Genomic DNA, 25,238 nt, shown 5'->3' on the forward strand with positions numbered 1-25,238 from the left:
ATCGGAGCTTACATCTACTGAGTGCCAGCTCACTGCAACCTCCACCTCCCGGGTTCAAGCAATTCTCTTGCCTCAGCCTCCCGAGTAGCTGGGATTACAGGCACACACTACCATGCCTGGCTAATTTTTTTGTATCTTTAGTAGAGACAGGGTTTCACCATGTTGGCCAGGCTGGTCTCAAACTCCTGGCCTCAGGGGATCCGCCCGCCTTGGCCTCCCAAAGTGCTGGGATGACAGGCGTTCATCACTGCACCCAGCCAAAAGATTAGAATTTCATCAGGCAGAGAAACAAGGAAAGGCGTTCCAGGCTAAGGCACAGGCTGAGTAAGGGCTCAGGAGTAGGAGAGGCCTTGGGGGGAGGCCCTAGGAGAGCAAGTGAGGCCTGCAGGAGATCTGCGTCTGCAACCACTGGGGAGCCAGTGATTTAAGATTGGGAAGCTGCAGTCTGGCAGTCTACTTGATGAACATTTACTGAGCATTTATTAGGAGCCAGGCACTGTAATAGGTGTGGGGGACAGAGGTGACTAAGGCACAGTCACCCACAAGAGTCTGGCCAAATCTCTGCATGCCTAAGACTGTCCCCCTCGGTCAGGGGCCCACGTTGTGTTCCTGGCACCCTGGCTGACCCACTTTGTAACCTGGATCCCACGCCTGCACTCCTCGGAGTCACCTTCTTCCATAAAATGAGCTTAACTGCGCTTGTCACCTGGTGCAGAGCTCTTTGAGCTCTCGGGACGAAAGACTGTGTAAAAACGGAGCCTTTGTCACCAGACTGGGTGGGGTGGAATAGGGAGCCCACATCAGATCCCCAAGGGTGCAGAGAAACAGCCCCTAGGAGTTGGAGGGAGGGTTGCCAAGCTCCCCTGAGGTTACCACCCTCTGACAGCTGCCAAGCATGTTCCTGCAGCCAGAATGCCTGACATGAAAGTCCCCCGCCCCCGCCAAGGCCTGCCTGTGATGGTTAAATGACAGACGCCGACACCCTGGCTGCTGACTGATGCTGACAGCAGGGAGGGACGTGGAGGTGGCCTGGGTTGCAGGCAGGTGTCTGGAGGCTCTTCCTTCACTCTTGTGTTCATAGGACGCTGAGCACCCACCACAACCTGTCACTGTCCAGTGTCCATGGGGGAGGCAGACAGGCACACAGCACATTCCACCATCACGTGGGGTGTTAGAGGGGAGGCCCTGCTCTCTGGCAGCACAGGGAAGCCCACCTGACAGAGGATGGGTCCAGGACAAACCAAGGGCCCAACCTCCTCCCTTCTCCCCGCAAAGATCATGGTGACAAAACCCCTTTGTGATGAAGTAGTTCAGATGTCCTTTGCTCAGGTGACCCTCACGCAAGAGGAAATGAAAGCCAGAGAGCCCCGTTGACTTGTCCAAGGCCACAGAGCCCATCGGTGTGGCACACAGGCCAGTTATCATTATTCCGATTCCTTGGCTTGTGGCTTCATCACTCTAATCTCCGCCTCCGTGGTTACGTTGCCCTCTCCTCGTCTTCTCTGCCTCTCTTTGGTTTTTTGTTTGTTTTGAAACAGTCTTGCTCTGTCACCCAGGCTGGAGTGTGGTGGCTGGATCTTGGCTCCCTGTGACCTTGACTTCCCAGGCTCAAGCTATCCTCTCACCTCAGCCTCCTGAGTAGCTAAGACTACAGGCACACACCACCATGCCTAGCTAATTTTTTTGGTTTTGTTTTTCTTTTTTAGAGATAGGGTCTCACTATGTTGCCCAGGCTGGTCTCAAACTCCTGGGCTCAAGTGATTCTCCCACCTCAGCCTCCTGAGTAGCTGGGACCACTGGCATGAACCATCATGCCCAGCTATTTTTTTCTTTTCTTTTCTTTTCTTTTTTTTAAGAGATGGGGCCGGGGGAGAGGGGGGCGGTGGTCTCACTAATTTGGCCAGGCTGGTCTCGAACTCCTGAGCTCAAGCGATCCACCTGCCTCAGCCTCCCAAAGTGCTGGGATTACAGGCATGTGCCACAGTGCCCAGCCCCTATCTCTCTCTTAATGGGATACTTGTGTTACACTTAGGGCCCACCCTGATAATCTAGGATAATCTCATTTCAGAATCTTTAGTCACATCTGCAAAGTCTTCGAATGTAGGTAGCAGTCACAGATACCAAGCATTAGTACTGAATTCCTGTGGCGACCATTATTCTGCCTGCTCCCAGCCCCCAGAGGACACAGAGTTTAAGAGGGGCCTGCCTTCAGTCAGCTGTGGGCATGAGCCTCACACATCCACTCAGCACATCCTGGGAGGGGACCTGGACTCCTCACCCCCCACAAGGCCAGAACCCCCTGTCTGCCAGGAACCCCAGAGAGGGGGAAGCAGGCTGTGCAATGGGGGCGGTAGGATGTGGAAACCACAGAAGTGGTTAGGACAGAATTCTGGAGTTAAGCATCCCAGAGATGAGGAGTCAGAGAGGCCCTTCCCCTACCTGGATGCTGCCTCTATGTCTGATTTGAATTCTCCTTTCATTCCTCCATTTAGCAGACACTCAGACCAGAGCCAGGCTCGGTACCAGGCTCTGGAAAGCTTGTCCATGTCCTCAAAGAGCTTGCCAGTCTAAACCTAGGAGTGATAATGGCCAGCACCAGGGTCTCCAGGAGGCTGGAGGAGCAGGAGACTCTTCTCTTTCCAGAGCGGGCAATGTAGGCCCAGGAAAGGGGACTGGTTTTGTCTGGAGTTGGGCTGAAGCCACTTTAGCATGAGGGTTTTGCCTTTCCTCAATCCCCCGACCCCAGAGCCTTCCTGTGCCTTCCTGTGATTTTGTCATTCTTGTCTCGTTTCCTCTTGGTATTTTAAAAGTACAATAACGACTGTTCATCTTCCCTTAGAAGGGCTGGCACAGAAAGTGATTCATCCCAAACCGTGCACCTGCTCTATCTGTACAGTTGGCGGGTGGTGAGCCAAGGAACAGGACCCCTGGAGTCAGGCGGCATTTTACTCAAATGCTGAGCACTCGTTCCAAGTTTGAGTAAGGTAGAACAATGAGTGGCCAGTCCTGCCTTCCCACAGCTCAAGTGCGGCAAGCACCGTCCTTAAAACAGAAGAGCTGGCTGGGCGCGGTGGCTCATGCCTGTAATCCTAGTACTTTGGGAAGCCGAGGCGGAAGGATCACTGGAGCTCAGGCGTTCGTGACCAGCCTAGGCAAACATAGTGAGATCTCGTCTCTATTTAAATAAAATAGAAAATCTATTTACGACAAACAACAGAAGAGCTGTCGTGAAACTTGGGTGCTCTGGGTAAAGCTTGGGAAGAGGCAAGGCCTCCCAGCATGTCTGGAATCCCAAAATTAGCAACCTGTTTCCTTGTCTGTAAAATGGGTGTTGACATGGTCGGCTAAGAGGACAACAGCACCGGTGCCGGGTGTTGAGCAAGCCCTCGACAGCCTCAACCAGAGCGCACCAAGGGCCACCCGCGCGCTGCTGCTCCGGGGACTCCCACCTTTCCCTCGGACGCCGACCTGGTGAGCCAGCCTGCGGGCGCGCGTGGGGGCGCTCGGAGCGGTCTCAGGAGCTCTGAGCCGCCAGATCTGGAGTCCAGTGCCCTGCCGAGCCCGAGCCCCAGCACAGCCTCCCGTCGCGTCTTCCCGCGGCCTGGGGGTCCCCGCCCGCTCAGCGCCTCCCACGCGCGGACTCCTAGGCTGAGCGTGCCGGGCAGCTGGGCCCACGCGAGGGCGGGGCGAGCCGGGGCTTTGTGTTCAAACCGGCCAATGGGTGGCGGCGGTGGGCGGCAACGGCCGGCAGGGCCTGGCCAATGGGCTGCGGCCTGTCAGCGTTGACTGACAGGCGCACACATACACAGTCGGCCACACGCGCGCCGCCCGGCCCCACTCGCGCAGCGCGGGCCTCCACCGGCCGCATTGTCCGCCCGCCCGCGTCGTACCGCGTCGCCGCTCTTCGCGTGCCCGCGCGCCCCGGGCCCGGCCGCCGTTTCGCCCTGCGCGGAGCACCGCCCGCGGGATCCCCACGCGGAAAGGGGGCGCGCCCCGGCGGCGGGCGGGCCTCGAACGCCCCCGGCCGGGTTAGGAGCCGCCGCGGCAGCAGGTGAGTGCGGGCGAGCGCAGGAGAGGGTGAGGGGCCGCGGGCCGGCCTGACCCCGGGTCACCGTCTGGCCGCTTGGGCGGGGCCGCCCGACCAGGCCTGCTTCCTCCTCTCCGGGCCGCGCTGGGCCGGCTCCAGTCCCCACCCGGGTCCGCGGCCCGCACCGTGACTCACCTCCCGGCCCCCGCCGCGCCCGCCGCGCCACTGGTCAGCCGGGAGGGCGGTGTCTGCGGGCGGGACTTCCCGGGCAGCCTCCCGGGAGGAGGAGGGCAAAGGCCGGCTGCCCCAACCCGGCCCCGGGCAGCGTCTACGGGTTTTGTGCCAGACAAGCCGTTTCCAGGGACAGGCAGTTCCCAGCCTCTGCCTGTCAGAACTCAGGGCCTCGGAGGAAGGCCTGTTTTGTTTAGTTCTAAAACAAAACAAAACAAAACAAAACAAAGCAATGGGGGCCGCGGTGTGACTTAGAGAGCCTTGAAGGCGCGCCTTTGGTGACAATTTCTGCAGGTTCGGCCTGTGGGAATGAAGGCAGGGGGAGTTAGCACCGGCCGTTTGGCACGTCCCACAAGGGCGTGTGGCCTGACTGTGCCCAGGGAGTGGAAATGTCACGAGGAAGATGCCCCAGATCTGGGTTAAGTCTGAAGATGGATGGAGATGTTTGTGATGGGGAAGGGCGGAATTGAGAAAAGCATGTCGCCCAGCTGAGAAGTGGGGAAGGATGCTTTAGGTGAGCGTTTCTTAACTGATTGTTGGGGAGGAGGTGGGGCGGGGGTGGTGTCTGTTCTGATGCCCAGTAGTAGATTTCAGCTCCTAGAGGCTCACTTCTTGTTTTGGAGAATGGGGCCTCGACCTTTTTCATCTTGTGAAACCCAGACTCAGTGGTAGGCTGTTTTGTGATGCCAGGATACCTCAGGAAAGACTAAGAGGCATCTCTGGGAGTTCTGGGAGGGCAGAGGCGGGTGCTGACAGTTTTCAGCACTCCCCACTCAACCTCCATCAGAATATTTAGTTCTTCCCAGCAGCAGCTTGGGTATGGTATAAACATGTCGCTTTGTTTCTGCCCTGGGCAAAGGTGTCACCTCCTTCAGCAGGACAGGGGCTAAGAGGAGTCCCTGTGTGGGCAGCTGGAGGCTTCAGGTAGGGGTGGCACAGGCCAGGGCAGGGAGGGGGGAGGGGGGATTACCTTATAAGGACAGGAATAGAGACAAGGACCCAGGCCAACTTCCTGCTTTTCCTACTACCAATCGGTCCCTTTTCCAACACCAGCTAAAAGTAGGGGGGGATGCCAGATGGGCATCTGACCTGGGAAGACGCCAAGAAGGCCAGGACATGAGGCTGCTTGTGTTTCAGAGGAGGACTTTCTAGCTGGACTAACCAGACCTTCGGGTTTCTGCAGCCTGGGTTGGGAAGTGTACTTCTATACCTGCCACGCAACCCAGAGAACTGGTCATTTATGTATCAACCAGGAATATTAGAAGTGATCAAAAGTCACAAGCAAGTGCTAGGAATTCTCAAGTGACTTTGTCATACAGGCCAGCGGAGGCACTAATATTGAGACTCCTCATGTTGGCAGTCGAGGACTTTGAATTTGGGTGTCTAGACCTTAGCGGTTCATTCATCTGCCTCCAGTCACAGAATGCCACCTTTTGCCAGATCTTTGCACTCTGGCTTCCTTTGTCCTCATTATCAATTCCAGAGCCTTGATCTCTGCCCCACGTGGTGACCGGCACTGACTGTAACTCATGCTGCCCTCCTCCTCCCTATTTTGTTAGTTTGCTAACAAATATTTGTTGTGTAACAAGTTTGTATACAGTCTTGTTTTGCACATGTGTGGGGCTAAAAAAGATTCTAGAATCTTCAATACATTCCTGAAACAACTGGAAAACTTTATGGCTGAGTAGAAAGACCCAGGCCCTACAGCCTGTCAGAGCTGAGCCCAAACCCTGGCTTTGTCACTTACAGGCTGGGGACTGTACGCAAGTTACCCATTGCCTCAGTGTCCAGGTTCTTCCCTTGTAAATGCAAGTCATGATACCTACCTTGCTTCTAATAATCGTAAATGGGGTATACAAGGAGCCTGGACCCAGCAGACACTGACATTTTATCATCATCTTACCAAGATGTGGCAGCACAATGTGCACCATGGGGACAGAGTGCGAGCACCATTAGGACGTAGGTGGGAGCCTGGCCAACCTGGTGAAACCCCGTCTCTACTATAAAAAACAGAAAAAAGAAAAATGCTTTTGACTGAGCGTGGTGGCTCATGCCTGTAATCACAGTACTTTAGGAAGCCGAGGTGGGTGGATCACCTGAGGTCAGGAGTTTGAGAGCAGCGTGGCCAACATGGCGAAATCCCCTCTCTACTAAAAATACAAAAATTAGCCGGTCACAGTGGCGCACACCTGTAATCCCAGCCACTTGGGAGTCTGAGGCAGGAGAATCACTTGAACCGGGAAGGTAGAGGTTGCAGTGAGCCGAGATTGTACCACTGCACTCCAGCCTGGGCAGCAGAGCGAGACTCTGTCTCAAAAAAAAAAAAAGAAGAAGAACATAGGTGGGGTCTACACGGGGAAGGTTTTCCATCAAGGTTCGCTGGGGCCCTCGATCAACGAGCGTATGTCAGCAAAGGGACACAGCTAGAGCGAGACTGGGAGAAGTCTCTAGGGAGAAGGCAGGTGGGATGGCTGGACGACCAGGCATGCAGGCAGTGACCAGAAGTTTGCAGGTGCCTGTCACGTGCCAGAGTCTCTGCTACTTGTTAGAGGTCGAGGAAGACCCAGTTCTGGCTTGTGCGGAGCTCAGCACCACGAAGGATAAAGACAAGGAAACTGAAAATTGGGAAGCCTATGGAAAGCGCCCTGGAAGAGGCTCCAGAGTCACTAAGTGAGCCCCAGGCTGGGCACGACTCCAGCCGATGCACAGTGCGGGGGTGCTTCACAGATCCCTGCCTTGCCCCCCATCAGGGCTGTTTAGACTGAATGCCAGGGGTCAGGGGATGGTCTGTTCTCGGCTGTGAGGTGATGCCTCCATTCCACCTCCTCCAGAGGGGAGCTGGGGACAGCCCCAGGCCTCACATCCAGTCCTCCTCCTCCTCTCTCTCCTTAGATTCTCTTCAGGGGAAGAGTCCACATCCCACCTCATCATGTCCCGAAGAAGCCAGCGCCTCACGCGCTACTCCCAGGGTGACGATGACGGCAGCAGCAGCAGCGGAGGGAGCTCAGTGGCCGGGAGCCAGAGCACCCTGTTTAAAGATAGTCCTCTCAGGTAGGGACCCAAGGGAGTGCCACAGCCCCTGGCGACCCCACATGCTTTTGGTCACTGCCCGCACGCCCTCTAGTCCAGCCATCGCCCTGCCTTCTTGTTGCAACCTTCATGGACAGAGATCGAAGGACGTGGGCCCCCGTCCGGTCAAGGGGGTCCTGCCTTGCTTAATGTGTATGAGCATGCAGCACCCCTTCTTCTCCCCGCGACTGTGAGCCTGGCTGCTGCCCTGATGCTTAGAAAACAGGAAGTGGTAGGCCGGGCGCGGCGGCTCACACCTGTAATGCCAGCTCTTTGGGAGGCCAAGGTGGGTGGATCACCTGAGCCTGACCAACATAGTGAAACCCTGTCTCTACTAAAACTACAAAAATTAGCCGGGCGTGGTGGTGGGTAGCTGTAATCCCAGCTACTCAGGAGGCTGAGGCAGGAGGATCGCTTGAACCTGGGAGGTGGAGGTTGCAGTGAGCCGAGATCATGGCATTGCACTCCAGTCTGGGCGACAAGAGCGAAACTCCATCTCAATCTCAAAAAAAAAAAAGGAAACAAAGAAAACAGGAAGTGGAGAGAGGCAGCTTCAAGCATAAGCCAGGCCGGAAACCCCAAAACTGCAGGCTGGGCTCACAGGAACCCCCTCTGCTCTGGACGGGCGTGTCAGCCTTACCATCCTTCCTGGCCCCACGCCCGCATGTCTCGCCACCTGTCCGGCCTCAGCAGCTGGCCAGCGACAAGGCTGAGGACAGGCGCAAGTCCTCAGGCCACTGGGAAATGGGCTGCAGCGGCAGCTGCCTGGTTTTCCTGAGGCCTCTCACAGACGTGGGGCCCAGAGGACAGGCCCTGAGGCCTCTCACAGACGTGGGGCCCAGAGGACAGGCCCTGAGGCCTCTCACAGACATGGGGCCCGAGGACAGGCCCTGAGGCTTTGGCTAGCTCCAAGGCCAGGCCAGGTCTGTCTGGTTTCAGTGGGTTATAAAGTTTGAATCTGGCTCCATCCCTAGCTGCCGCTCCCTGTCTTGCCCATCTGCTGGTGAGATTCAGAGATAACAGGAGAGGAAGTGCCAGCATTGGAAGAGTCAGGGGAATGGCAGCTGCAAGTTGCCTAGCAACAAGGGAACCTGCACTAGGCAGGGCTACAGGCTGTGGCTTTCCTTCATGCTTCTGGCTGGGCTCACCTCCCTGCTCCCTGCCTCTGCCCTCACGGTTGTCCCACAGGACCTTGAAGAGGAAATCCAGCAACATGAAGCGCCTGTCCCCAGCACCACAGCTGGGCCCATCCTCTGATGCACACACCTCCTACTACAGTGAGTCGCTGGTCCGTGAGTCCTACATCGGCACCGCGTTCCCGCCCAGGAGCGCCCTGGAGGAACTGCACGGTGATGCCGACTGGGGTGAGTGTGGAGCCCTCTTCTCCTGGGGCTTTGCTTCCTCCACCTCCTGCGAGATACTCCTCACAGTGTCCCCTGCAGTCCCCGGGATTCCCTCCTCAGAGCACCTCTCTGCCCAGGCCCCACTTTTCAGAAGCTCTTGGAGGCCCAGAAGAGCCCCTGGTTCTTCCCTGCACAGGCGAGGACCTGCGGGTGCGGAGGAGGAGAGGCACAGGCGGCTCGGAGAGCAGCAGGGCCAGCGGGCTCGTGGGGCGCAAGGCCGCTGAGGACTTCCTGGGCTCTTCCTCGGGCTACTCCTCTGAGGACGACTACATGGGTAGGTGATGCTTCCTCCCTCCCGAGCAGATCCGAGGCTGCTGAGAAGCCTCAGGAAGGCTGGGCGGAGAGCCCCAGGGAGCTGGAGAGAGGGCAGTGTGTGGCAGGCACACTGCCTCTCCCACGCCCGGCGCTGGATGCGCTCCAGCCTGGCCTGCAGTGGCCCCTGGCGCCCTAGGCTGTGACCGCCCCTCACTTCTCTGTCCTCCCCACCCCACAAGTCTGTGGCAACCTAAGGCCAACACCCTTGCATTCAGGCCCATTCCAGCACTTTCCCGTGGGGCTCCACACACGGTGGGTGCTCAGTCATTCTGAGTGGTGTGCATGTCAGACCCCATCATCTAGTTCTGAACAGAAGCTTGAGGGGTGGCTGGTGAGGAGAGGGATGCAAACAGGAAGCTGTCAGAGGAAACAGAATGGTCTGTGTGGGGCTGCGGGGATGTGAAGGAGGATAGGTGACTTCTGGTCTTGGCTCACAGAAGACAGTGAAGGAGGAGGCTTGAAAGTGACAGAGACTGAGCCAGTGTCCTCATTCCCCGCAGGCTACTCGGATGCGGACCAGCAGAGTTCCGGCTCACGGCTCCGGAACGCCGTCTCACGGGCGGGCTCCTTACTCTGGATGGTGGCCACTTCGCCAGGTGGGCTGCAAGCCGTGCCCAGTTACTTCCATTCTTGGTGGTAGTGCTTTCTTACCCATCTCTCTGCAGTTGGGCATCCTGCCCATGCAGAGAGACTGTAGGACTGTTGGGGAAAGGTCATTCTAGAATAATCACTGGGAGCCCAGGGCTGTGGGGACCCCCTCGCGTGGAAGGGAAGGAGCAGCTGCAGAGCAGGACAGAGGGTGTGAGCAGGTGGGATCCCAGGAGCTGGGTCCTGATAGGGCAGGACAGAGGCATACTGGCAGGTGGGGGTGGGGTGGGGGCAGGGAGGACGACAGATGGGACAAGGGAGTGGTGCCCCCAACCACCATGTGGAGCCTTAGGCTTGATGGTCATTCTTCTAGGCCGGCTCTTCAGACTTCTCTACTGGTGGGCTGGCACCACCTGGTACCGCCTGACCACAGCTGCCTCCCTCCTTGACGTCTTCGTTTTAACCAGGTGAGCGAGACTCCACCCTTGCCAATCAATCACAAGGCCCTGGGGTGAAGGGACTGATAAAGTGTGTCAGCCTGTAATGTTCAATTCTCTGAGGGTTTTCCCCAGTTTCCCTGGACCTTTTATTAGTGATCACGGCGTAGCCTCCCCACAGCCCACCCCAGCCTGACAGAGGATAGACTCAGAGTCAGGTTTTCAGGTTTTTCTCCCCAAATGGATAGCCCTTCGAGACAGGATTCCAGAGCACGGATTGTTTCTTCTTGGACACATTCAACTAAACACCACCCTAGTCCAGCTGTGCCTGGCTCTCAGACACATGATGGCTCTCCTCCTGCAGGGGAGGCCCACTGACTCCAGGCAAGAAGTGGGGTTTCCCAGAAAGTCCATCTTCCTTCCTGGGCCTGGGACAGTCTAACCCCCCGAGTTCCCCACTCACGGTCAGAGCCACAAAGAGGCTCTGCCTGAGGATGCTATGGGTTCATTCCCCAAGTCCCTAAACCAGCAGAACCAGGACTTGGCAGAAGAAAGAACATGGAACCCAGAAGTCAGGATCCCTCTGGCCACAGTCCAGGTCTGGGCAGAGAGGACAGCTGGCCACACTGAAACAAGGGGCAAGGATGGGTTTGTGTCACCAAAAACACGTTCCTTGTTATTATTTAAGGAGTTACTTTTTTTCTATATTTGCATACGTAGAGGACCTGTCCAAATAAAAATTTTCGAGTTTTTCAACGACCACACTATTTTTAATAACATCAGTAAAATTCAGTAAAAATTGTCCCATCACTCTAAGACCTGCCCAGCAGGAAAGGCTCTGATGTGTCCAGGCTGGCCCTGGCATGGTGAGAAGCTCAAAGCTATCCTCCTTAGCTCTAGTTCAGCACCCAGGAAAACATCTCAGGGTACTCCCTGGGTGGAACGTGGAGGCCTGGAGCTCCCCTCACACCTCTGCCTCCCCGGTCCTGCCCTTCCATGTGGTCTAGGCGCTTCTCATCCCTGAAGACGTTCCTCTGGTTCCTGCTGCCGCTGCTCTTGCTGACGTGCCTGACGTATGGTAAGCCTGCCTGGGGAGAGTGGAGGGAGGCACAGAGATGTGGTCACCAGAGGGTGGTGACCCTTGGCAGGCAGGGAAGGGGCAGGATGGAGTCGGGTGAGCCCGTGCCTGGGCAGGGCCTGAGTTCTGGACCCTGGATCATCTCTGCATGACCCTCCCCACCTCTCCTGAGCCTCCTTTGCGCCGCCCTGGGCAGGAGCACACCCTAGTGCTGCAGCATTGGGTGAAGAGTGGGATGCCCTCCCGTTATCATTAGCAGTCATCCTCCCTCCACTCCAACAGGGACATCGGCTGTGAGGCAGTTATTTTTACAAGATGAAGTTAAATCTTGAGCTGTCTTTAAAGTAAAAACAATGAAGCAGCAAAGGGAAATACATGCTTTTTTTTTTTTTTTGGACGGAGTTTTGCTCTTGTTGCCCAGGCTGGAGTGCAATGGCACGATCTCAGCTCACTACAACCTCCACCTCTCAGGTTCAAGTGATTCTCCTGCCTCAGCCTCCCGAGTAGCTGGGATTACAGGCGTGTGGCAACACACCCAGCTAATTTTGTATTTTTAGTAGAGATGGGGTTTCTCCATGTTGGTCAGGCTGGTCTCGAACTCCTGACCTCAGGTGATCCGCCCGCTTTGGCCTCCCAAAGTGCTGGGATTACAGGCATGAGCCACCGCGCCCGGCCATAAGTGCCTCTTTTTACACCAGTCACTTACCAGCTGCCCTGAATCATCCCAGGCGCTAGCACAGGCCTGCCTTGGTTTTTTTGTTTGTTTTGAGACAAAGTCTTGCTCTGTCACCTAGGCTGAAGTGCAGTGGCATGAACACAGCTCACTGCAGCCTTGACCTTCTGAGCTCAGGTGATCCTCCCACCTCAGCCTCCCAAGTAGCTGGGATTACAGGCACGCAGTACCATTCACGGCTAATTTTTTGTATTTTTAGTAGAGACGGGGGTTTTACCATGTTGGCCAGGCTGGTCTCGAACTCCTGACCTCAAGTGATCCACCCGCCTTGGCCTCCCAAAGTGTTGGGATTACAGGTGTGAGCCACTGCACCCAGCCCTTTCTTGTTTATATAGGCATTTTGTGTTCAGCTTTTCACTTGACAGCTTTGCTAGTTTCATATGAATTGCCTGTGTGACTCTCAGCTCAATTTTAATGACTGTACCAATTAAAGATTGTGTTTTATTATCTCTTGAGAGTTCGTTTAATAAGCTTAATATCATTTAACTTGTATTTCTTTTATTAATAACAGGGTACAACACTTTTCTAAAAGTTAGCTTCCTTTTTGTGTTTGCTATTACAAGAACAGCTGTTTCATATCCAGTGGAAACTGAGCACCACCCTTAAAATAATAATAATGCCTCCCTTTTTTTGAGAAAGAGTTTTGCTCTGTCGCCCAGGCTCAAGTTCAGTGGCACAATCTTGGCTCACTGCAACCTCTGCCTCCTGGGTTCAAGCAATTCTCCTGCCTCAGCCTCCTGAGTAGCTGGGATTACAGGTGCATGCCACCACACCCAGCTAATTTTTATATTTTTAGTAGAGACAGAGTTTCGCCATGTTGGCCAGTCTGGTCTCAAACTCCTGACCTCAAGTGATCCACCTCCCTCGGCTTCCCAAAGTGCTGGGATTACAGGCCTGAGCCACTGCGCCCAGTCAGTGATTATTATTATTATTATTTGTTTGAGACGGAGTCTCGTTCTGTCACCCAGGCTGGAGTGCAGTGGCGTAATCTTGGCTCACTGCAAGCTCCGCCTCCCGGGTTCACGCCATTCTCCTGCCTCAGCTTCCTGAGTAGCTGGGACTACAGGTACCCGCCACCGTGCCTGGCTAATTTTTTGTATTTTTAGTAGAGACAGGGTTTCACCATGGTCTCGGTCTCCTGACCTTGTGATCTGCCCGCCTCGGACTCCCAAAGTGCTGGGATTACAGGCATGAGCCACCGCGCCTGGCCCAGTGATTCTTTATAATTGCATAGCAATGTACCCAGAGAGCACTTTCCCATGCATTATCTCAGTTTAATTTGAGCTTCACCGTGGCCTCGTGGGGTTGCTGTAGTCAGTGCTGTGAACCTATCACGTGGAAATGCGAGTGGAGGGGGCTGAGTGACCTGTTCAGGGAGCGTGTGCATGAGGGCCATGTCCACGCTGGACTTCAAGCCCCACGAGCATGAGCTTCCTTTTGCACCTGCCAACCGCTGGTGCTTGAGTAGCAAATGGAGGTTTATCAGGACAGAAAGCCCTCCCTCTCCCACTCCCCCGCCACCTGCCCCAGAGCTCAGGAGTAAACAGGTCTCAAACAGATGGCCCTGACAACAGAACGAACATGTCTGTGTGGCTGCAGCTTGGTGCTCATGTCTGGGCAGCGGGCAGCCTCTCTTAGAGGGGGTAGTGCTTTCTGTTTCAGTGATTCTCAGCCATGGCAGCCCACGACAGTCACCAGGGAGGTTTACAAACCCATCTAAACAGGGGCCCCACCCCAGGCCAATTAGCTTGCTCTTCGGAGGGCAGGGCCAGACCTGGTGGTACTAGAAGCTCCCCAGGTGATTCTGACGTCCAGACAGGGCTGAGAACCACCATCAGGTCCTCTGGGCTGTACCCTGGGTCATCCCTAACTCGTTCAAAATGTTTCCTCCAAGTTTTCCCATTTACAGAAAGATGAAGGATTCCCACGGGAGTGTGAGAATGAATACACTCTGAGGTTGTCGGGTGGAAGTTGCCCCCTCAGAGAATGGGGGCATCTGCATCCCTCTGATGCTTCTGGAAGGGCACAGCTCCACGAGTGGGACAGGCCACGAGCACTGGCAGGGATCAGGTAGCCATCCTCCTTGGCACGTGCCTCTTGCTGGAGGCCCAGCTGGGGTAACACCCTCTCCCCTGTGCACAGGTGCTTGGTATTTCTACCCCTATGGGCTGCAGACATTCCACCCTGCTTTGGTTTCCTGGTGGGCAGCAAAGGACAGCAGGAGGCAGGATGAGGGCTGGGAATCCAGAGACTCGTCACATTTCCAGGTGAGTCTCTAAGGGTGGTAGCTCCCAAGAGTTTAGCAATAATTAGGTGACAGTGAAAGTGGTGGGTGCGCCCTCAGCCTGCCTCACACCATATACACAAAGCTGACGTGAACTGTTAGTTGCCACCCTACGAAGCACAGAAAACAGAAAGAAAAGGAATCCAAAAAATTGTCTTGTCTACTTTGTTCTTTTTGATACTGTTTCACGAATAGTTACTGAGCACCTTCTATGACTAAGGTAATATCCCAGTCAGTTACCTCTTACCACAGATAATCCTCCCCTAAAAGCAGTGGCTTAAAACTACAAGCATTTGATTAGTTCATGAGTCTGTGGGTTATCTGGGTGGTCTTTCTGGTCTGAGAAAAGAGAAGCAATCTTGGCTGGGCTCGTACTTGCCTGTGTGGATCTGTCTGTCTGCAGTTGGCTGGCAGGGTCAGCTGGGGGCCAGCTGGCTGAGGCCCTTGCCTAGGACAGCTGTACTCCATGTGCACTTTGCTCACCCGGCAGGCTAGCCCCAGCTGTTTCTTACCACACCCAGGCAGGGTTTCAAGAGAGAACCAAGGCAGCCAGACCTTTGAGGCCTTGATCCAGAACCAGTACACCATCACTCCCACCACATTCTGTTGGCTACAGCAAATCTCAGAGCCAAATCCAGATTCAAGGAGAGGGAAATAGACTTCACCTCTCAGCAAGAGAACGCACAAGGTCGCATGGCAGAGGTGCGGCTGCAGGGAGAAGTGAGGAATAGTGGCCATTTTTATAATCTGCCAGAGTCAGATGGATCAGGCCCAGGCTGTGCCCTCAAGGAGCCTGCAGTTAGCATAACCAGAAAGCAAGGTGAGCACAGGTCCTGATACTGACAATTTAAACCTCTAGGCCAGGCCTGGTGGCTCACACCTGTAATCTCAGCACTTTGGAGGCCAAGGTGGGAGGATCACTTAAGGCCAGGAGTTCAAGACTAACCTAGGCAACACAGTGAGTCCCTGTCTGTATTTTTAATAAAACTCTTCATTTTCTAATTATAGTTATTTGACTTGCACTTACACCTCACTGAATTTAACTTGGCATCATATTTTTATTATTCATTCGAAAATTGTTTGAGACAGGGTCTCATTCTATTGTCCAGGCTGGAGTGCAGTGGTGCAATCATAACTCATTGTAACCTTGAACTCCCAGGCTCAAGCGATCCTCCTACATCAGCCTGCCAAGTAGTTAGGACTACAGGTGTGCATCACCATGTCTGTCTAATTTTTTAAAAAAATTTTTGTAGAGACAGGGTCTCACTATGTTATCCAGGCTGGTCTTGAACTCCTGGCTTCAAGCAATCCTCCTGCCTCAGCCTTCCAAAGTGCTGGGATTACAGGCATGAGTCACTGCACCTGGCATGTTATCACTTTTTTTTTTTTTTTTTTTTTTTTTTTTGAGACAGAGGCTTGCTGTGTCACCCAGGCTGGAGTGCAGTGGCACAATCTTGGCTCACTACAGCCTCCACCTCCTGGGTTCAAGCGGTTCTCCTGCCTCAGCCTCCCGAGTAGCTGGGACTACAGGCGCATGCCACCATGCCCAGCTAATTTTTTTATTTTCAGTAGAGACAGGGTTTCACCATGTTGGCCAGGATGGTCTCTATCTCCTGACCTCATGGTCCACCCGCCTTGGCCTCCCAAAGTGCTGGGATTACAGGCGTGAGCCACTGCATCCAACCAGTATCATATGTTTAACCATTTATTTTTGTATATATTACTTTCCAGACCATGATCTTTCCAATTTTATTATATGTGCTGCCAAAGTGAGTACCAGACCATGATCATCTTATTTTACAAAATAATGACATGTCATCTACGACTTTTCCTTTTTTCACCATTAAAGACATTAAATACAGTTTAATTTCAGAGCCATCTCTTCTGTAAAAAAAAGAGTGAGTAAAAAAAATAATAATAATATATCTTGTATTAGCAACATTTGCATGAAGTTAAAATAAAAACAGCTTCCTGGTCTGGGAGGGGCTAGTGGTGAGGTAACTAGGGGGATGGGGCAGAGGATTTTTTGCTGGTTTTTGTGGGCTTTTTTTTTTTTTTTTGAGACAGAGTCTTGCTCTTGTTGCCCAGACTAAAGCGCAGTGGCACGATCTCATCTCACTACAACCTCCGCCTCCCGGGTTCAAGCGATTCTCCTGCCTCAGCCTCCTGAGTAGCTGGGATTATAGGAGCCTGCTACCATCCCCAGCTAATTTTTGTATATTTAGTAGAGACAGGGTTTCCCCGTATTGGCCAGGCTGGTCTCGAACTTCTGACCTCAGGTGATCCACCAGCCTCGGCCTCCCAAAGTGCTGCGATTACAGGCGTGAGCCACCACATCCAGCCTGTTTGTGTGCTTTTTGAGTCATGCAAATGTAGCGCCTATTTAAAAACCAAAATTTCTAAAACTCAGAACCTCTGCTGCTCAGTAGCTCCCTGCCCTTTATTTGACAGTTTTTATCACTTCTCTTGGCAATGATTTTGTTGTTAAGCCAACAACGTTCTCAAATTCATGACACACTATCAAATGCCACCCTCAGTCCAAATGACATTTATTCCATTTTCTCTGTGGGGCATCCTGCTAAAGAGGAAAAAGAACATATTTTCCAATTATTCTGTCTTTTAGCCATAGTTGCCTAGGAAAAGAGTGAAAGCCATTGAGAGTCCACAGGCTGAACTCACAGCCCTGGCTCCCCTGCCCCTGCAGGAGGCGGGGAAGGAGTGAGCTTCAGGCCAGCAGGGTCCATGGCCCCCTGCAGCCATCCTGAAGCTTCCAGTCCTCCTCTTGGACCATCGCTGCACTCAGACCTTCTCCCCAGCCCACCTTCCTTCCTCCTCTGGGATCAGACTTCTGTACTGTGTCCTCACGGACCCTCCTCTGTGACCAGCACCCAGTGATCCCCGGCTCCCGGCACCCCCAGCTCAGAGGTCGGCAGCCCCTGCCTATGAGCTCCAGCTGGCCCTGCATGGACTTATGCTGGAATATCTCTGGAATCTTTTCCCTTTCTTTCTGTGTTGGCTGTGTCGGGGTGGTCTTTGGGAAGCACTGTCATCCAAGGGTCCCTCACTCAGTGGCGCTCTCTCTGCCCTGCCAGGCTGAGCAGCGTGTTATGTCCCGAGTACACTCGCTGGAGCGGCGTCTGGAAGCTCTTGCTGCTGAATTTTCCTCCAACTGGCAGAAGGAGGCCATGCGGCTGGAACGTCTGGAGCTGCGGCAAGGGGCTCCTGGCCAGGGAGGTGGTGGTGGCCTGAGCCACGAGGACACCCTGGCACTGCTGGAGGGGCTGGTGAGCCGCCGTGAGGCTGCCCTGAAGGAGGACTTCCGCAGGGAAGCTGCTGCTCGCATCCAGGTAGGAGGCGGAATACCTCAGGGTGGGAGGTGGGTGACACCCCTAGGAACGCCTGAAGGTGGCCAGCAAGAGAGAGAATAAGTGCCATTTGGGATCAGACAGCTCTGCCATTTGGCAGTTAATCCCCTTCTCTTTTTCTTCTTTTTTTTTTTTTTTTTGGAGACAAGGTCTCACTCTGTCACCCAGCCTGGAGTGTAGTGGCATGATCTCAACTCACTGCAACCTGTGCCTCCCGGGTTCAAGTGATTCTCCTGCCTCAGCCTCCCGAGTAGCTGGATTACAGGCGTGCACCACCACATCCAGCTAATTTTTTTGTATTTTTAGTAGAGACAGGGTTTCACCATGTTGGCCAGGCTGGTCTCGAACTCCTGAACTCAAGTGATCTCCCCGCCTTGGCCTCCCAAAGTCCTGGGATTACAGGCATGAGCCACCACGCCAGGCTTCCTCACCTTCTCTAAGCCTCAGTTTCCTCCTCTTTGATGGAGGCCATCATGTCTCCCCCACCCCCATAGTGAGCTGTGTGAGTAGAAGGCCCCAGCATGGTGCCTGACACCACACAGGTGTGCAGTGGAGATGAAGCAGAAGTCTTGCGTGGTTCAGAGAAGCAATGTAGCCTGAAGGCTGAGAGCCGGCCAGGGCTTTGGAAGCAAACACCTTGTCTGAATTCCAGTTCCACCACTTCCTAGTCATAAGGGTCCCTATAAGTATGACTCTGTCAGACCTGTCCTCTCACTGCTGTCTGACAGGAAGAACTGTCTGCCCTGAGAGCAGAGCATCAGCAAGACTCAGAAGACCTCTTCAAGAAGATCGTCCGGGCCTCCCAGGTCAGTGGGCTTGGGCACTCAGGGCCTGTGACCGGGTCCTGACCCCATCCAACATGTTCACCTCGGACCCCTCAGCCCTTCCAAAGGGACTGCTTGGGTGTTGCATAGGGAGGGGTGTGCCCCTCCTCTGACTTCTCTGTTTGACCCCTGACCCCTTAGTTGGAGAGCTGCGCAGGGGCTCCCTGGGGTGTGCCAGGGCACAGCGGCCTGCCATGCTGGTGTGCACGTGCTGAGTGTGGGTGAACGGATACCTCAGTATGTTAGACGTGGATGAGACTCATGAGGGCTTTGACCAGGAGGCCAGTTTGATTTTTGCTGCAGGGGTCAGCAACCACACCTTGGGCAGGGGTGTGGTTAAGCAAAGACGCTAACAGACAGCAGATCCTACTCTGGAACACCAATTTCTGAGCTTGGAACACCAATTTCTGAGCTGGGCATTTCTTGTGTTTGTCTCTTCTTCCTACACAGGAGTCCGAAGCTCGCATCCAGCAGCTGAAGTCAGAGTGGCAAAGGTACTGGGCACCACCAGCTGGCCTCGGCCTGCTCCTCCCCAGTCCCACCCACTCTCCAGGCAGGACTGGGGAGCAGAGCCCCAGAGCAGAGAGTTCTGATTGTCTTGCCAAGCAGAGGGTTGTGGGGAGGGGCTGAAGCCCAGCTCAGGACCCCTGTCCAGGGCCTGTCTTTGAGGTGCCATGGAGGTTAGCAGGGGGGTCCTGAGGGCAGGGGGCAGGCCCTGTGAGAGGACCTGGATTCATTTATAGACATAGCATCCTTTCTTACAGCCTCACATAACCGCCTTCTCATGCCCCAGATGTCCATGCTTGTGGAAGATGTGAGAGGCTGAGGCAGAGTAAATTATGGACTCTGGGCTCAGAAAGGGAGCAGGCTCAGAATTAGCTCCTTGGCACAGGCAGGCCAGTTCCTGGGCACCTGCACTGTGTTCTGCAGCCAGAACCCCCAGGAGAGGCCTTGCCCCTTCTCAGGTTCATGATGAGTGCTGGACACCCGCTGTCAGGACAGGAATCCACTAGGGGGTCCTCTTTCTTCTTCGATGTGGCCTTACCTCCCACCAAAGAGATCTGAGGCTTACTTTTCTCTCTCTGGGACCAGCATGACCCAGGAGTCCTTCCGGGAGAGCTGTGTGAAGGAGCTGAGGCGGCTGGAGGACCAGCTGGCCGGCCTGCAGCAGGAGCTGGCGGCTCTGGCGCTGAAGCAGAGCTTAGTGGCAGATGAAGTGGGCTTGCTGCCCCAGCAGATCCAGGCCGTGCGGGACGACGTGAGTGGGAACCACCAGGGCCCTGCTGGTCCCTCTCCTCCTCCTCTGAGACCACATGTCCTGGGGCCTGCAAAGCAGGCACCCCTTGCCCCTGCAGCCTCTGTTATGCCCAAGAGACTGTGGCGCTGGCCTTGGCACATGTGGGCTTTCATTGACAGGCATTCTTCCTGTTTTTCTGTCAGTGCCCATGGAGAGTGTTTATAACTCTCCTCCAGTGGCCTCCCTCCTACCCTATCCCTGCTATCCAGCTAAGCACTGACCCTGTCATAGCAGCTCCTGCTGTCCCTGCAAGCCCCCCAGGGTGACACCCTTTTTGGTTCCTTTAGGTGGAATCTCAGTTCCCAGCCTGGATCAGTCAGTTCCTTGCCCGAGGTGGAGGGGGCCGCGTGGGGCTCCTTCAGAGAGAGGAGATGCAAGCTCAGCTGCGAGAGCTGGAGAGCAAGATCCTCACCCATGTGGCAGAGATGCAGGGCAAGTCGGCCAGGGAAGCCGCAGCCTCCCTGGGCGTGACACTGCAGAAAGAAGGCGTGATTGGAGTGACAGAGGAGGTGAGGCCCACATGCCCCCTCCACACACCCACCCACAGCTCTCCTCCCTGGGAGCCCTGGACAGTCCCACACTGCCAGCTCCCTGGCAGGTTCCACGATGGAAGTGCCAAGCAGGAGGCTCTGCATGCTGTGGGGCCGGCATGGGTGGGTGGCAGTGTGCCCACATCTGCCTGGGCACCAGCACAGTGCAAGCCTAGAAGGGGTCAGCCCATGGGTCCTTGGCCCACGGCCACGAGGTGACAGGGGACGTGTCTGCTCCCTGCCACAACTGTCTCCTGGTGCGCGCATTGCAGCAGGTGCACCGCATCGTGAAGCAGGCCCTGCAGCGCTACAGTGAAGACCGCATCGGGCTGGCGGACTACGCCCTGGAGTCAGGAGGTACGTACCCTGCTTTCCTCGCTTTGCCTTGTCCTGGGCCCCACAATGGCCAGTCCCCTGGCACCTACCAGGTTGGTGGTGGGGCAGAGCAAGCAAAGCTCAGGATCAGCAGGTTACCCAACCTAGAACCCCCACAAGGCAAGTGGCAATTCAGGGAAGTCGGGATGTACCGAGCACCATCCTGGGCTGGGGAGAGGCTGACCTTTAAAGCTGCTCTGGGCGTCTGGGTTAGGGTTAAAGACTAGGCCTGGGGCATCTGCCATCCACCCTCGGCGAGGAGACAGCCAATGGCCTGAGCTGGGCCCTCCTGCCGTGCGGGAGTTCACCCTGCCTTCCTCTCCTGTCTCAGGGGCCAGCGTCATCAGCACCCGATGTTCCGAGACCTACGAGACCAAGACGGCCCTCCTCAGCCTCTTCGGCATCCCCCTGTGGTACCACTCCCAGTCACCCCGAGTCATCCTCCAGGTGGGCACCTGGCAAGCACAGTAGCAGGGGCTCTGAGCACACTGGGGGCCGGTCCCATCCGGGGTCAGCAAGAGCTAGACTCAGGGCCCTGTCTGACATGACTTTCTGCTCCTCCAGCCAGATGTGCACCCAGGCAACTGCTGGGCCTTCCAGGGGCCCCAGGGCTTCGCCGTGGTCCGCCTCTCTGCTCGCATCCGCCCCACAGCTGTTACCTTAGAGCATGTGCCCAAGGCCTTGTCACCCAACAGCACCATCTCCAGTGCTCCCAAGGACTTCGCCATCTTTGTGAGTATCTGTCCCGTGGTGGGGCCAGAGGGGCTGCAGGAGGATCCTGTGGGCCTCTCTACTGAGGATCAAGTCAGGGTCACCCTTGGACTGGGAGGGAGGGGAGTGGATTTGGAAGGGAGGAGCCAGGGTGGGAGACAGCGCTTCAGTCCGTGTTACCTCAGGCTTTGGAGGCAGAAACTGGCACAAGAGAGTTAAGTGACTTGTCATAGGCCACGCTAGTGCCTGACCTTCTGGCTGGGTGGAGCAGGCACTGGAGTGGGGAGGGGTGTTCTCCCTGCTCCAGCCCCTCCCCACTGCCCTTCGCTCTCTTTGCAGGGGTTTGATGAAGACCTGCAGCAGGAGGGGACACTCCTTGGCAAGTTCACTTACGATCAGGACGGCGAGCCTATTCAGACGTTTCACTTTCAGGTACGGGATTCTGCTGTGCTAGCAAAAGCAGCGCAAACTGCCCATCCAGGCAGCAGGCGCTCCCTGGACACTTACCCTGCTGGGCATGGGGTTCAGAGAGGGAAGCCCTGCCCTCCTTTCCCACAGCTCAAGATGTGACATCCAAGTGGGGTGTAAGGCGCATCCTGCAGATGTCAGCACAGGGGAAGGCACCTTCCAGAAGGGCAGCATAAGGGAAGCTTCCTGGAAAAGGACACCAGGAGGCAGGCTTTACACAGGAGGGGTTGGGTGGCCAGGAGAGAAAGGCTGGGAGAGGCATCTGAGGGGCCACCGCCAGCACGTGCCAGGGTGCGGGCATTCTCCCAAGGCCAGCTGGGGCCTCAGGCAGTGCACGCGGCTGAGACTTCAGTGGGCATTGGATCTCCTAGGTCAGTTAGAAATGCAGATTCCCAGTCTCCACCCCAGGAGACTCTGGTTCCTTAGGGCTGACAGGACCCAAGAGCCTGCATTTGAACAAACCAGTGGCCTAAGCCCCACACCGGGGGCGTCCTGGAGTGAAAAATTGGGTTGCAGGGGGATAGTGGGAGGTGGACAAGGGACAGTGGCAGGAAGAGGAGGCCGCAGAGGCAGGAATTCAGCCCTCAGGGGCCTGGGGGAGGCAGTGCTGTGCTTCAGGTGACAAAGCTGGGTCCATTTGACTAACATCACTATATGACTCAAAGGGGGCGAGCCTGGGCCTGGGAGATTCATCAGGAAGTGGTTGCGGGGAAGCAGCCAGAACAGGATAGGTGGGGGAGAGGGGCGCTGGGATTGAGGACAAAGAAGTTTCAGGGAGGTTCGTGAATGTCAGGTTGGATGGGGTGGGAGGAAGAAGCAACTGGGAAGGGGGCTGATGCGAAGCAGGGAGCAGGTCTGGCTGAGTCTGAAGCACCTATGGGACAGTCCGGTGGAGCTATCAGGGGAGCCAGAAAGAACTGAGTTGTCATCAGCTCTGAGGTGGCAACTAGGCTTTGAGAGAGGTTGGGATTTCTCTTTAGGAAAGTATAGAGACCAGAAGAGGTGGCTCATGCCTATAATCCCAGCACTTTGCAAGGCCAAGGCAAGGGGATTGCTTGAGCCCAGGAGTTCAAGACCAGCCTGGTGAACACAGTGAGATCCCACCTCTACAAAAAATGTTTAAAAATTTAGCCGGGTGTGTTGGCGGGCACCTGTGGTCGCAGCTACTGGGGAGGCTAACCCTTGAGCCCAGAAGGTTGAGGCAGTGAACTGTGATCACACCACTGCACTCCAGCCTGGGCGACAGAGCAAGACCCTGTCTCAAAAAAAAACAGGGTAGAGGACAGAATGATGTGCCAGAGAGAAGGGACAAGCCAGCAGTATGGTAGGCCTGTGGCATCTGCCCAGGTAAGATATGCTGCTAACACTGTTCCCAACACTGTCGCTAGACAGAGGCCTGATGGTCACTTGAGAAAGGAATCAAGTGTGCCACACATCAGCATCTATAAGCCCTCTATGAAGGTGGTTCTATCTGTTGATCACAATAAAAAAGCGATTGTGGATGAATTCATTCCGGCTTCAGATGAATCATGCTACAGGTGGCCCCTCAGCCCACTGGCTGGAAACACTGCTTGGGAGACTAAAGATCGGAGCTTTTGAAGCCCGGTTCTCTTCAGAGCCCCAGGGGAGGAGCAGGGGAGCCATCTGGCCCTAGGCTTGTCTGTCAGTGAGGCCTCAGGTCTCTGATGCTCTTAATCCCTTTTCTTCTCTACCCAGGCCCCTTCGATGGCCACATACCAGGTGGTGGAGCTGCGGATCCTGACTAACTGGGGCCACCCTGAGTACACCTGCATCTACCGCTTCAGAGTGCATGGGGAGCCTGCCCACTAGCCTCGCTTTCTGGTGCCTGCTGCCAGCCACCTGGGAGTGGGTGAACAGCACCCCACCGCTTCCCCCACACGCTTGCTCAGCGCTCTGACTTCCAGGAGCACAAGAGAGGAGCCTGTGGCCCCATGCAGATGAGAAGGATGGGCAGAGTCTACTGAGCAGCAGCTGGCCCGAGGAGGTCAGCAGGATCCAGCAGCTTCCTTCTTCCTTTCCTCCATGCCCGTGGCGTCTGCTTCCCATCCTGGGAGTGTGTATATATGTAGCATATCGTGGGGGTCTGGGACGTTGGGAGAGGTGAGACCTGACTGGTGTTGCCTGGGGTTGGGGGTTGGTGCCCGGGAGCTGCTGCAGGGAGGACTATGGATGAAGCAGGTGCCAGGACTGTGGGAGGGGCGAGCTAGGGCCTAGACTAGGTGAGCTGCCTCTGCCCCGGGGCAGGGAAGCGAGGCCCTCTGGGAGGAGGGTGCTCAGCTCCAGGGCAGGATGGGACTTTCCCCAGGTAGGAAGCGCCTGATGTAGAGCTGCCCAGCTCTCCTACAAGTTTAGTGCCCTCCACTTAGGGAAGCCTGAACCACAGGGTGCCTGAGGGGCTTCGACAAAAAGTATTTGTCCCGGGTAGAGTAGCAGTGCGCCATGGCGCTTCTTGTGCCTGGGGGGCTTCGACAAAAAGTATTTGTCCCGGATAGAGTAGCAGTGCGCCATGGCGCTTCTTGTGCCCTAAAGGGGACTGGCTCCTGTGATCTTCTAAGGGGCCCAGGGCCAACCCTGTAGGCTTCCCCTCTGCTGGGGACAGTCGTTGCTTTTCTCTCTCCTGATGCTAGGTTGGGAGCACCCTGCTCCCCATTCCTGCTAGGACCTGCCAGTGCCCAAGCTTGCTTTCCACATTCTCCTGGGATACAGAGACCTAGACCTGTCTTTGGGGCCATTAGCATCTGGGGTTAGCAAGAAGAGTGGGGAGCATGGAACTCCTGGGCTCTCGTGGGGACATTCAGGGTATCGGGGTGGGAGGTCTGTCTGCACTGGCCCCCCCGATCTAACCAGGCCCTGATGTAGGGGCCCTCTGCTCAGGCTGCCCCCTTGGGCTCTTGCAGCTCTTGTTCAGGTAGTGGCCCTTCTGGTTTGTTCTCTGTGGGGCAGTTGGTGGGGGCTGGGGGAAGAGGCTGGCAGAAGTTACCCTGGGTAGGGAAGGGGGAGGAGGGGACTTTTAGAGCCAGCAGGCCCCACTGTATTATGTATATATTTTTCAAGGTCTGTTTTTCTAACTGAAAAGCTAAGGGCTTGATTCCTAGCCCCGTTCTGTGGGGCACTGGGTGATACTCAGTTTCTTGTTCCTGGTCATGGAGAGGGGCCTGGGGCACTGGTTCCAGCTGTGTCTGGTGGTCCGGCTGCGGGGAAGGGGCAAAAAGGTAGGCAGGCCCCTTCACTGCAGTGCCGAGCCTCAAATCCACTCTGGAGCATGAGGCTGGATGCAGTGGTGGTGAGGCTGCCCCTGCTCCATCCCGAGGCAGCCAGGCTTTGTTTTGCGCTCTTCTGTCACAAATGCTGCACTATTGGTTCTTAAGTTTTTTATCTCCAGATCCTAATTTATGCCTATGCAAAAAATAAATGATGCCCAAGAGCTGTGGGATGTGGCCTACATGTGGCTTTTGCATATTACCTAGGGCACCTGCTCTTGG

General features: G+C 55.5%; 2 protein-coding genes across 7 annotated transcripts in view; one reads left to right on the forward strand and one right to left on the reverse strand.

The window, feature by feature from the left end:
* Positions 1-3,793: 3,793 nt before the first annotated feature.
* Positions 3,794-25,198, forward strand: SUN2 (Sad1 and UNC84 domain containing 2). 2 transcript variants are annotated; one of them, XM_009217302.4, is made up of 18 exons: positions 3,794-4,051; positions 7,151-7,309; positions 8,516-8,691; positions 8,867-9,004; positions 9,546-9,641; positions 10,007-10,100; positions 11,078-11,148; positions 14,024-14,148; positions 17,258-17,512; positions 18,259-18,336; positions 18,805-18,848; positions 19,447-19,612; positions 19,939-20,160; positions 20,454-20,538; positions 20,888-21,003; positions 21,121-21,288; positions 21,607-21,699; positions 23,452-25,198. In XM_009217302.4, exons 2-18 carry the CDS (start codon positions 7,188-7,190, stop codon positions 23,563-23,565), a joined length of 2,163 nt encoding a protein of 720 aa, XP_009215566.2. In that variant the 5' UTR covers positions 3,794-4,051; positions 7,151-7,187; the 3' UTR covers positions 23,566-25,198. The 2 variants fall into 2 exon arrangements, with proteins under 2 accessions (XP_009215566.2, XP_009215567.2); XM_009217303.4 differs by lacking the exon at positions 3,794-4,051 and adding an exon at positions 4,304-4,772.
* The window catches only part of GTPBP1 (GTP binding protein 1), a 33,647-nt gene continuing 30,107 nt past the window's right edge, over positions 21,699-25,238 (reverse strand). For all 5 annotated transcript variants that reach the window (XM_031656294.1, XM_021921558.2, XM_031656297.1 and 2 more), the window contains one exon: positions 21,699-21,921. In XM_031656294.1, the coding sequence (XP_031512154.1) occupies positions 21,827-21,921 (95 nt within the window). In that variant the 3' untranslated portion in view covers positions 21,699-21,826. The remainder of the gene's footprint in view (positions 21,922-25,238) is intronic.

Source organism: Papio anubis, chromosome 16 (genome assembly GCF_008728515.1).
Source record: "Papio anubis isolate 15944 chromosome 16, Panubis1.0, whole genome shotgun sequence".
Classification (NCBI taxonomy): Eukaryota; Metazoa; Chordata; class Mammalia; order Primates; family Cercopithecidae; genus Papio; species Papio anubis.